At 45.4% G+C, this 12,409-nt stretch overlaps 1 protein-coding gene across 4 annotated transcripts; it reads right to left on the minus strand.

The window, feature by feature from the left end:
* Positions 1-108: 108 nt before the first annotated feature.
* Positions 109-12,161, minus strand: sh2d5 (SH2 domain containing 5). 4 transcript variants are annotated; one of them, XM_035387977.1, is made up of 10 exons: positions 11,366-12,161; positions 9,562-9,704; positions 8,187-8,267; positions 7,274-7,348; positions 6,332-6,478; positions 6,029-6,235; positions 4,293-4,476; positions 3,247-3,358; positions 1,810-1,969; positions 109-1,598 (listed from the first exon to the last, which is right to left on the minus strand). In XM_035387977.1, exons 2-10 carry the CDS (start codon positions 9,610-9,612, stop codon positions 1,404-1,406), a joined length of 1,212 nt encoding a protein of 403 aa, XP_035243868.1. In that variant the 5' UTR covers positions 9,613-9,704; positions 11,366-12,161; the 3' UTR covers positions 109-1,403. The 4 variants fall into 4 exon arrangements, with proteins under 4 accessions (XP_035243868.1, XP_035243865.1, XP_035243867.1 ...); XM_035387974.1 differs by having other exon boundaries at positions 11,251-11,375; XM_035387976.1 differs by lacking the exon at positions 11,366-12,161 and adding an exon at positions 11,251-11,359 and having other exon boundaries at positions 9,562-9,715.
* Positions 12,162-12,409: the final 248 nt, after the last annotated feature.

The following is a 12,409-nucleotide window of genomic DNA, read 5'->3' on the forward strand; positions in this document are numbered from 1 at the left end:
TATACGTTGGCCTAATAAAACACAGGATCTCTAGTTATTGCCTGGTTACTAGGACTCTCTGCCTGCTGAGGTTGATGTGTCCCAGGAAACAGTGATAGACAGACACAGTTTTAATTTGAGAAATCATCTTTTTACTCACTTTAGAAAACATTTCCATCATCTGACCAATTAATTACAATTACTATTCCACAATGGGCATTGGAAGAAAAACATTTAGGTACCAGAAAAACTATCTTCTGTCAGGCGAGGACAAGGAAATGTCAGCTTTCTAAAGTATATATAAAGATTTATATTATCTTATTATTACGGGCACCAAAGCAGGTGAAGTCCCTTTAAACAGGGACTTCGGCGAGAAAAGGTAAAAGGGGAAAAAGTCAAATGTGTAGGAGCTGCTGTCATAGTCCCTGGAGTCTGTTAAAAAGGCTGGAAGATAGTATAATATGAAGCTGTGAAGACAGTATTATGCTGAAAGCACAGACAAGCAGAGGCATCACCACTAAAATTAAACTAAATTAATGTAAAAAAAAAAAAACAGCAGATAGAGCAAGCACTGACTGCACACCAGGTTTTCTGTACTTAACTGGGGTTTATTATCTGCATAGGCAGTAACTGCTCAAAAGGTTTCTATATTTGGATTAAAAAGAAAACAAGAAATATTTAAATGCACTTTGTTATACATTAAGTCCTCAAATCACTACAGTTAATCTGCATATTAATACACAGGGATGTTTCTTTAAAAAAAGATTTAAAACATTTAAAAATGATGAATACAGTTCTGGCCCTGCTGTATGCGTAACGCATGCAGACACTATGGCAACTGCTGCTGCACCTGAAGCAGTCATTTCTACAGGGTTCATCTCCCCCGTTTCCTGTACCCAGAACCCCCTTCCAAAAAAAAAAAAAAAACACCTGGTTCAACCTTGTCCAGGAACAGGACACTGTGGTCCAGGGTTTGGGGTAGGAATAGACAGCAGACCAAGGAGTGTGGAAGTGATGGTAATGAATCTCTCTTGTTTTGAAGTTTTAAAAATATGAATTGGTAAAAAGTGAAAACACATTTTCAGGATGGCATTAAAAAAACTGATTAAAAAATAAAAGTATGAAAACATTTATAAAGTGCTACGGCAAATGTAACCCTCAGAAGGTTCATCGTAAAGGAGTCACACTATGTTTTAAAAAGTCCCCTGCCCCTCCCCCCACCAGAGACAACTGCTCCAAACACACACCCCCATCTCTGAGTTTCTTTCTCAGGTCTCATTGCTGGGAATTAAGTAGGTAGGTCTTAATAAAAATATACAATCCAAAAATATATGATCCAAAAATATACAAATACAGCTCGCTCAGCTTTACCTTCTGTTAACTGGCAAGATAAACGGACTAATAGTGAGCGATGAGAAAGTGGTTTAAACCCACTCTTCTCTTGGTTTGCATCTACTGGAACCTTTCAGCAGGCCAGAAGCCTGGGACTTTCCTGCCTTTTCCTCCCACTCATAGCAGTGGTTGACCCGGGCACAGCTCAGCAGGCATTCCAGCTCCCCTCTGCTCTCAGTGTAGTGCTCCATTATTGAAGCAATGCTGTCAAATTGTGTGTGGCAGTTCTGACAAGAGGACAAAACAAAGAGCATAAATCAAAATGAGTTACTCTTAGTAGTGACCGGATATCGCTCTGACATGGATATGTATGTACATTCAGGAGGATTTAGAGCACAGCTATGGAGCAGGAAAAGCACCAGCACTGAAGCAATAAAACGATCAACCATCACAATAAAAGAGAGCGAGTCACTGCTGCGTTCACCCATCCCGCCCTACCTGCAGCAGGTATTTTCCTTTGGCAGTGCTTCGGATGGGGAAGGTGACAAGGCCAGAAGGGCAGCGTACGATGAGGGATCCACAGCTAGGCGCTTCTGTCCGAGAGCACAACAGGAAGGACCCCAGAACGTCCTCTGCCAGCAGGGCTGAGCTGCTGTCACTGGCAGGAAACAGGAAGTGACATCTTAGCCTCAGATGCCCCAGCTTACTCACTCCCCATCAGCACTCAGGCCCTCGTGTCTTCAGGTAAACTAAGGAGGGCACTGAAAGGAACTGTGACATCACCACCAACTGAATACAGGAGCCCAAAACACTGCGCTGAAACACTGACCAAACTCTGAGCCCAAAACACTGACCAAAACTCTGCGCCGAAACAGAGCCAAAACACTGACCAAAACACTGAGCCGAAACACTGACCAAACTCTGAGCCCAAAACACTGACCAAAACTCTGCGCCGAAACACTGACCAAACTCTGAGCCCAAAACACTGCACCGAAACACTGAGCCAAAACACTGACCAAACTCTGAGCCCAAAATACTGACCAAAACACCGAGCCTAAAACACTGAGCCCAAAACACTGAGCCAAAACACTGTGCTGAAACACTGAGCCAAAACACTGACCAAACTCTGGGTCCAAAACACTGACCAAACTCTGGGTCCAAAACACCGACCAAAACACTGAGCCCAAAACCCTGTCCAAACTCTGAGCCCAAAACACTGACCAAAACACAAAGCCAAAACACTGAGCCCAAAACACTGAGCCAAAACACTGAGCCAAAACACTGCGCCAAAACACTGACCAAAACACTGAGCCAAAAGCCTCCAACATCAAGACCTTTTGAAAAGACAGACATTCTGAACAAGAACTGAGAGCAGAAACTGGAAGCACCCAACTGTACACCAGGGACTGGCAGTGTGATTCCTGGCAGTGAGATTACCGGCGGTGAGATTACCGGCGGTGAGATTACCAGTGAGATTACTGGCAGTGAGATTACCTGTGAGATTACCGGCAGTGTGATTACCGGCAGTGAGATTACCGGCAGTGAGATTACCCGTGATATTACCGGCAGTGTAATTACCGGCAGTGTGATTACAGGTGTGATTACCGGCAGTGTGATTACCGCCACTGAGATTACCCGTGATATTAACGGCAGTGTAATTACCGGCGTGATTACAGCGGTGAGAGTATCGGCAGTGAGATTACTGGCAGTGTGATTACCGGTGTGATTACCGGCAGTGAGATTGCTGGCGATTGGCATCGCGTGTTTCTGTGGGGAACGTTGTGCTCTCCCAAATTAACAGAGACAAAGATAACAGATGGAAATGGCAGAGACATGGGGAGGTCACAGGGCAGGTCTGGGGGACAGGGGAGTAGGTGGAGACTGGTGGATTTGGGGGTACAGGGGTGGGGTGTGGTGGGGGGGGGTGGGACGCACCTGGAGATTCCGGCCCAGGACCACACAACCTCTGCCAGGGCCTCCTCCGTCTCCGCCAAACTGAGTGGGCGCGGTTTGGACAGGGGAACCGGCGGGTTGTCCAGCGCCCTTCCTGCTCCAAGCACAAGCGACCCCAGTCAGTCCAGCACTTTCATTGTAGAAAAAGTCTCAATTATAATCAGCACAATACTATATTTTGGGGGATATTAGAGGATATTTCCCATTCGGGGGAATATTAGAGGATATTTCCCATTTGGGGGAACATTAGTGGATATTTCCCATTTGGGGGAACATTAGTGGATATTTCCATTTGGGGGAACATTAGTGGATATTTCCCATTTGGGGGAACATTAGTGGATATTTCCCATTTGGGGGAACATTAGTGGATATTTCCCATTTGGGGGAACATTAGTGGATATTTCCCATTTGGGGGAACATTAGTGGATATTTCCCATTTGGGAGAATATTAGTGGATATTTTCCATTTGGGAGAATATTAGTGGATATTTCCCATTTGGGGGGTTTATTAAAGGATATTTCCCATTTGGGGGAATATTAGTGGACATTTCCCAATTGCGGGAATATTAGTGGATATTTCCCAATTGGGGGAATCTCTCTGCAAACGGCAAAGATCTCCTGCTGTGTGTGACCCTGCAGGGGACTCTGCTCTCATCACCATTTCACACAGGATCTACTCACCAGTGTTTACAGAGAATTAGAAGCCTTATTCAAGGGTCTCACTTAAAACATTAGAAACATGCACACCAATTACCTTCTGTAATACAGGAAAGTGCAACAGAATAACTCCCACCCAGTCAGTTGGCTGTGGTGCATTGTAGAAAACCCATCACCTCGGGGGTGCACGTCACCCTAATGAATCTTTCACACAAATTCCCAGTGCAGGGTGAGGATCGCATTACTGAATGGACTGTGTGCACAAACCCCTGTTGTGTGATGTCAGAGAGGGCCCAGCACGTTCAGTAAAGGGTATAAATTACCTAATGAAGCTTCTGACCCTGGACAGCGCTCTGTGAACACTGGGCCCACCTGGTTGGGAGTTCAGCCGGTCCTGCAGGAGGCGCTGTTTGTGGGGGGTGTAGGTGAAGGACCGGTAGGCCCCTGAGCGCAGTACTTTGTTTCGGATGGCCTTCTTGCGCACCAAAGTGGGAGAGGAGGGGGCGGGGCCTTCCTCTGGGCTGCTCTGCCTGTCATCAGCTGCCCTGGAGGGCACCTACACAAGGGACTGGGGTTAAATTACACATTCAGTCAGAAAGCAGAGCACTTATGATTTCGGAAATCCCCCCTACAGGTGGGGGTTTGAGCTCTGCCATGGCACAGCTGTGATCTCTTCTCCAGCCGTTACCTTCTCTGTTTTTCCTGGTCTGAATAAAGTTTTTTAAAAAAACATACAAAGGGGGGTGGGAAAGGAGGGTAGAACTGCCTGCTATGCTTTGTAACAGTCTTACTTCCTGTTTGGTGGGTAATGCTGGGGGTGTTGCCAGATGCAAAATGATGCATTTGAAGTTAGTGTGCAATCCAAGCACACAGTGGGCTTTGGAAAGTCCACAGCAGCACATTGTGCAGTCGTCCTTTCACCCAGCACAGTAAGAGCCAGAGCCAGAGCCAGCCCTCCCACAGATCAGCTCCCAGCAACAGGCTGTACTCCTCCAGAACTCAACACAGATCATGCGTGCACACACACACACACACACACACACACACGCGCGCACACACGCTCTCCCATACACACTATTTCCCATATACACACACGCACACTCACACGCACGTGCATACACGAACATTCGCACACACGCGCTCTCACACACATTCTCTCCCATACACACACACACTCTCTCACACACACTCACTCTCTTCCATAGACACACACACACACGCACGCACGCACACACACACACACTCTCCCATATACACACATGCACACACACACACACACACACTCTCACTCTCTCTCTCTCACACAGAAACACACACACACACAGCTTGAAGCAATCTTGTCTTTGCCAGTCTCATCAGTAAGCTCTTGGACTGTGGGAAAGGTCAGGACTTCATAATCGTGAGATAAATTTAACCACTCAACAATGATGGCATCCATTAAGAATGTGGCTTTTCTCAGAACCTTCCAATGTTATCTGAGGGGCAAGTCACTGTCCAGTGAAAAGGCACTGCAGCTACGCATCTGAAAACAGGCTGGCCCACTGTCATAATTCAGACACCATGATGACGACAGCTGACCAGGCCATGATGCACAGCTTATCATTTCAGCTCATTCGTGCAGCTGGACGTTTTACTGAATAAATTCAGGTTAAGTGTGGGGATCCCACCTCATGGGCAGATTTAAACCTGCTCATACCCCTGTGACTGAGCCAGCATACACTCCCACCTCTCCAGCTCATTTTCATATTCGGGTTAAAACTTCAAACACTTACAGTAATAATGCAAGATTTCTATTATATATATGGAAGTACATATAATCACATCCATGAAGTTCCAAGTGGCAGTGCATGTGTGTGCGTGCGCGTGTGTGCACGTGTGAGTGAGTGACTGAGAATGAGTGAGTGTGTGCGTGCATGTGTACGTGCGAGTGAGTGAGAATGAGTGAGTGTGTGTGTGTGCGTGCATGTGTACGTGTGAGTGAGTGAGTGAGTGAGTGAGTGTGAGCGAGTGAGTGAGTGAATGAGTGACAGAGCGAATGAGTGAGTGAGTGAATGAGTGACAGAGCGAGTGAGTGAGTGAATGAGTGACAGAGCGAGTGAGTGAGTAACCTTCTCTCCAGGCAGGAGCCCCTGGGTGGGGGCTCTGCGGAAGGACACCAGAGCGCTGACGCTGAGGGGGAAGCCCTGGTTTAGGAGGGACGGGGGCAGGGGGGGCAGGGTGCCCCCCCTGTCTGCCTGCCCTTCTGCTGCCTCGGGGTGCTTCTCTAGGTAAGACAGCTGGAAACAGCGGCACAGGAGTAGATTCAGAAACTGGGCCTGAGATTGGACAGACAAGAGGGAGGCGGATGAGCCACGGGATGTGATTGGACGGACCCTTAACGCGCATGCGTGTCCGGCGGGACTGAGCCTTACCGCGCGCGCATGTCGGGCCTTGAACAGGTGGCAGTAGAGCTGTGCATCCAGGCTGCCGGGGTTGTGAGACACAAAGGCGAACTGGGCGTCTGACGGGCGAGCTGTAGAGAGGGACACTCTGTGCAGCGCATGAGCCATCAGCAGGGTCTAGAGACAGAGGAGAGACCACACAACCATCAGACAGAGGTGAGACCACGCACCTATAAGACAGAGGAGAGACCACACAACCATCAGACAGAGGAGAGACCACGCAGCTATAAGACAGAAGAGACCACAGAGCCATAAGATATAGGAGAGACCACACAGCTGTCAGACAGAGGAGAGACCACACAGCAGACACCACGTGACCATCAGACAGAAGAGAGACTACACAGCTGTCACAGGAAAGGCCACACAGTTGTCAGAAATTGGACAGACCACACAGCTATCAGACAGAAGAGAGACCCCACAGATGTAAGACAGAGGAGAGACCACACAGCCATCAGAGAGGAGAGACCACACAGCTGACACAAGAGAGACCACATGACCGTCAGACAGAGGAGAGACCAGACAGCTGTTGGACACAGAAGAATACGCAGCCATAAGATAATGAGAGGAGGACCTGGTTTAGAGGGTCAGATCCTGTTGTACAGAAGCACACACTTAAGTAAACTCTTCCATTTCTACAAGCTAACAGTCCCCAGCACGACACACACCATTTAAGCCACTTTCCCCACCGGCCTCATTACGTATATTTAGTTTTTAAACTGACAGACAGCATTTTATCATGTTTGTTTGTACACAATAGTGTCCAAACAACACTGACTTTAGACAAGTTTGAGAAAAAACTGCCTGAAATCAGCCAATGAATTCAGCCAAGTTTAACCATGGGAACATGCTGTAAGGCCTTGTCCTTCAGCTCACAAACTGTCCAATTTCATAGCGGAGGAATATAGTCCTTACAGTTTCGTCCTCGTCGTACACCTTCACACCCTTAATGGAGAACTTCAAGGAGACAGACCTCCTCCTCTTGCAGGTCTAGACAAGAGAAACATGAATGAACCATCTGAAAAGCACTGATCAGAAAATAAAAGCATGTATAAGCCATCTATGAAAAAGTCTGCCAAGAGAACAGAAGTCGGTACATATGTGCATGAGCCATATCATTTACTTCAATGTACAAACTATGTGTGTGTGCAGTATGTCCCATCCTTGTGATGTGGGGGGGCAAAACTTTGCTCTCTATCTAGGAGTACTAGCTCATTTTTTTCAGTTTGTGAATTTCAGTGACCTACTGAGTTTGGGATTAAAACAAGCTTCAGCCACAAACCCGGACAACAATATCAACTATAGAAAGCCAACAGTGCCAAAATATCTCAAACAACATGTCTCATCATGGTTATTTTTGATCACCATGGTACAATTTTTGCTGTGTCAACAGGGGAAGACTAGACATCTTTAGACAAAATGAATCAACACGACAAATCTCAACATGCCAAAAATGTACTTGTACATTTCTGTGTTAAAATTTGATGTGTTGAGGTGATTAAGATGTATGGAGAGTCAAGCATAGCTCACGTAAATGGACACATCACAAGCTCATGACAAACCAGAACACATCAACACGCTTCAGAAATGTCGTAGTGGTTACCCATGCCTTGATACAATATGCTAACTGACACACAATTTCCTGCACTGCTATTGGTTAAGGTTCTTTGAAGCTTGTTGACAGGGCAATTCCAGCTGTGTTAACAGGTAAAAATGAAGTAGTATGAGACATATTTCTTAAGATGTTTTGGCAACGTTTGCTGTTCTATAATCAACAAGCCAGAGCAGCTGAAGTCAGTCATGTGACCCTGCAGTCTGGAGCACCCACCGCCAGGGAGTGCAGCTGCGCATGCAGGCGCTGGATCTGCTCGTCCAGACAGCAGTCTTCCACCAGGAAGGAGCCCACGTACTGCGGGAGGGGGACAGGCACTGAAATGAGCACTCAAACGGGACAGCACAGAAAGCTCTGCGGCGGAAACTGGGAGAATCATGCTGGACACACACATTCAGTCCTCTGGCCTGATGTCACAGAGCCCAACACATTCAGTCCTCTGGCCTGATGTCACAGAGCCCAACACATTCAGTCCTCTGGCCTGATGTCACTGAGCCCAACACATTCAGTCCTCTGGCCTGATGTCACAGAGCCCAACACATTCAGTCCTCTGGCCTGATGTCACAGAGCCCAACACATTCAGTCCTCTGGCCTGATGTCACAGAGCCCAACACATTCAGTCCTCTGGCCTGATGTCACAGAGCCCAACACATCCAGTCCTCTGGCCTGATGTCACAGAGCCCAACACATTCAGCCCAACACATTCAGTCCTCTGGCCTGATCTCAGTGAACCCACCACACAGCCAAACTCCGAAGTTCTCCTAACATGAAACTCCACCGATATGCGGGTTTTCTCCAAAGGAAATGGTAGAAACCCCTGCTTTTTTCAATTTTAACTTGGACTGGTCACAACCATTCCTGGCCAACTTCATTTCAAATGGACAGGAATATAAAATACTGCACTTCAAATAGGTGCAGAATGAAATAGCAGCAGTTCTGAAAGAAACTGTATGAGAAACAAACAAAAAATTACCAAGATGCACCACATGCATTCTGCAGTCTGCACAGCTCTGTGGGCTGCACACTGCACGCTGAGGAAAGCACAAGCTTGCTCAGAGGATTAAGGCGGCTCAAAAGAAAACTGAAAGGGGGAGCAGAAGACTGGCTGGATTATTAATCATTATAAGGGCACCTGACTCCTTGCATTTGATTAATCATTCTTATGCATTACAAGAACTGACCGTGTGTTTGATACCTTGACCAAACATTTTCTAAGAGAATCTTTTTTTTTAAATGGGACAAGAAAACTGTTCAATTAATTTTAAATTCTGAGTGTCTTTGTTGTATTTACAGTAATCCGAAAGTAGACTACGGATAACTTTCTGAACAAAAACAAGCCTTCACAATAACTGAAATTAGCATATGGGGTCACTAAAAAATAAAGTGTTCTTACATTTAATTTCTGGATTCAGACATGGCATAACCAGTGGTGTAAGATGTTGATATCCTAGTCACTAAGCAGCACGTGGGCACAGACATCACAACCTACAAAAAATACAGCATCCTTGCTGTCTGAAGTCATCAAATGTTATCACCTTCATGTATAAGCCTATTATGCAGTGGGGGAATTACATACGGAAACGGAGTTTACCTCGGCCGACCGCGTCACCGTGCTGCCCTCTCCGGCAGGAGTTTCGCCCATTTCTTCAGGCGTGTTTATGCTCAAGTGGCCTCCCTCCAGGCGCGGGCGAAGCTCCACACTCGGCCCTGTGCGCTACAGCGGTGGCAGCAGACCTGCAGCGATACTGTGGTTAACACATAAGCACGATACTGCATACTGCAGCAGCTGCAAAACCGAAAGTATTGGTCTTGGCAAAGTGATGATCCGTTATCTGGTGAAAAGCGCGTCATCTCGGGTGACAGACTTTCATAGTTCGATGCTGCGGATTGGCGGGAGACCAGTTTGGAAAACACGACTCCGTAGACGTAGCCTATATCCACCAATTAAAACTGATACGCTAAATTAAGTAAAATTCAATGAATCGATTAATTAAATCAACCAATCAGCCGTTATCTGTATAGCTAATTTTGTATTTTGAATGCTGTGCGCATTGGGAAAAATCCATAAAACAAGAAAACCAGTAAAATTATAAAAATAAATAAAACACTTTGATAAAATAATGATAGACAGAGCAATGAGAAATAAATAAATTAATACGCAACAAAACAAAAAAGGAAAACATAGTCAAAGAATTGAAAAACCAAGATTAAAATAACAATAACAAAGCATAGGAACTAGAAGACTCCGGTAAACCTAAGAGTTCTATGGGTTTTGGCCGGGAGGAAGATTCATTTCGTCCATCTTCAAATCCACAGAAGTGCTCAGGCCAGGCCTTACAGGTCGTTTACACACGCGGTGCGGGGGACCCACTGTACACCCAATCTCTTGATTAATTAAAGTTGTTGAAAAAATGCGTTTAAGTTTCAATGTAATTTTGTACTAATATTGCTATTTCAGTGATCAGGTATCCTGTTTCAGCAATTAAGACCCACTGACATCAACTGTGAGTCTATAATTTAATGGAAAACCCGAATAATTTGCACATTACAGAAAATTAAAGCTTGATCTGACGTTCGCGCTGCTTAATTATCGCCCAAGTCAGTAATTGGCTATCTAATATCTGTTAATAATAACAATCTTTACGTTTCATAAGTAGCAGTTGTGGTAGGGAGCGAAAAACAGCTTGAAAAACCCTGGTCTAGTCTATAACATCTGTTCAAACCACATTGAGATAGACTCCCATTCATATAGCTAACACAACAAGTGACAACACACTAAAAGGTCAACTTTAGTTGTTCAGTGCTTGCACTGATTCCAACTCGATCCCACGCCTATTGTGAATCGAAGTGTGACTGTTATGCATGGACTCAAATCATGTCGACTAAATACTTAACATGAAACATGTAGGCTAGCCTACTATTTATTTACAAATCACCTTCCGTTGTCTATAAAAAAACAGAACTCCATTTAGACGACGCGTACGACGTGGACTAGGCTAATGCAGCCATTTAGACTTTAGAACGCTGCATACAGATATGATTTAACCAGGCTAATGTGTCACTCACCTGTACCACGACGCCAATGGAAATTAACCGCACAGGCTACGGGCGAGATTGTGCTGTTCTCAATACGTTACAAACTTCAGATCACGACAGACAAAACGTTACCTGTATGTCCGATTTTCCCGAAGAGCTCCCTTACCATTTTTTTCACATGATAGGCTACAGGTAAAGAGAAGAGATAGACAAGCTACAATCGAAAAGTTTGGTCAAGTCTTACTTTCAAAACAGCAGTTTTAACAGCACATCATGGTGAAACACCTCGATCGCAGATCCAATTCCTCTAATTCCCGACTTCCCACATTTCACAACCACGACTCGCTGCCAACACTCACCGCCTACTCAGTCTGTGACGAAATCAGACTCGTTCTTTGGGCTTCGCCGGTGCGTCCAATTAACAAACAACTCTGTTCAGATATGCCTAAATTAGAGAAAAACACGCAAAGCCAATTCACCATCAGACTGGAAGCAGCCAGAAAAGTAGGCTTCTTTCACTACACTAGGCTACGTGTTCTCCGCCTCTGATTAGGCGAATGTCTTAGACGCTGCTGGCTTCACCAGGTCTAAAATGCAATAACTCTATAGGATGTGCCCCGATAAGCATGTCCAAAGCTATCTACGATTTCAAATATATATTATTTGAACTAATATACATCTGCCCGTAGGCCTGTAAGTTAAACGTTTCATTCTTTTAGCCATACTGAATCTAACTGAGCAGAATGCATTTTCTTGCCTATAAAAAACGGGTATAGGCCTAATATCTTCAAAACTGAAATGAAGGTGATTTTTTTCAAAGCTCTTTGTGATATAGCAACTGAGAAGTCTGTCGTAACGTCACATTTTTTCTCTCCAGAAAATACCAAACAAATCTCTTTTACGAATGAAAGGGCCTCTTGACTGCATTGCAGCCTCAGCATTCCATACCAACGCCCAAGATTAGCCTACAGTATCTGCAAACAGACGGATAACTTGAGGCAAAAAAACCAGAGTAGTCTAGTTGTCAAGCAGAATGTACAAAACACGCCCCTATCCGTTACATGAATGAACAGGTAGGCTACAGGTATTTTACAACATGTGCGTCTCAACGAGAGCACTATATCTGCTGCAATTCATCCCTGGCCTTTTCTGTGCGTTAATCACTAATAAACACGAAATAAAGCTTACGGAGACATTGAGTAATCCTGATTATTGTTTAGAGGCAGAAGACTGATTAAACGCCCATCCCTCCTCTGCATGCACAGGTAGGCCAATATTATAGGACGCTGAAGGAATGAGGAAAATGCACATAAAAGAACACTGGATTGGGGTGTCATACCGGCTCTGTCCTCCATCGTAGGCGTTAATCAGACACAACGCAGTATTCAGTACAAAGCAGAATG

Source organism: Anguilla anguilla, chromosome 13 (genome assembly GCF_013347855.1).
Source record: "Anguilla anguilla isolate fAngAng1 chromosome 13, fAngAng1.pri, whole genome shotgun sequence".
NCBI classification, from domain to species: Eukaryota; Metazoa; Chordata; class Actinopteri; order Anguilliformes; family Anguillidae; genus Anguilla; species Anguilla anguilla.

Excerpts from the sequence above, each read along its gene's own strand:
- sh2d5 (XM_035387977.1), bottom strand. The coding sequence starts at position 9,612 with ATGGGCGAAACTCCTGCCGGAGAGGGCAGCACGGTGACGCGGTCGGCC. Across the intron at positions 8,268-9,561 it reads CGGTGACGCGGTCGGCCGAG|TACGTGGGCTCCTTCCTGGT; the intron begins GTAAACTCCGTT and ends CCCCTCCCGCAG. Across the intron at positions 3,359-4,292 it reads CCGGCTGAACTCCCAACCAG|GAAGGGCGCTGGACAACCCG; the intron begins GTGGGCCCAGTG and ends TGCTTGGAGCAG.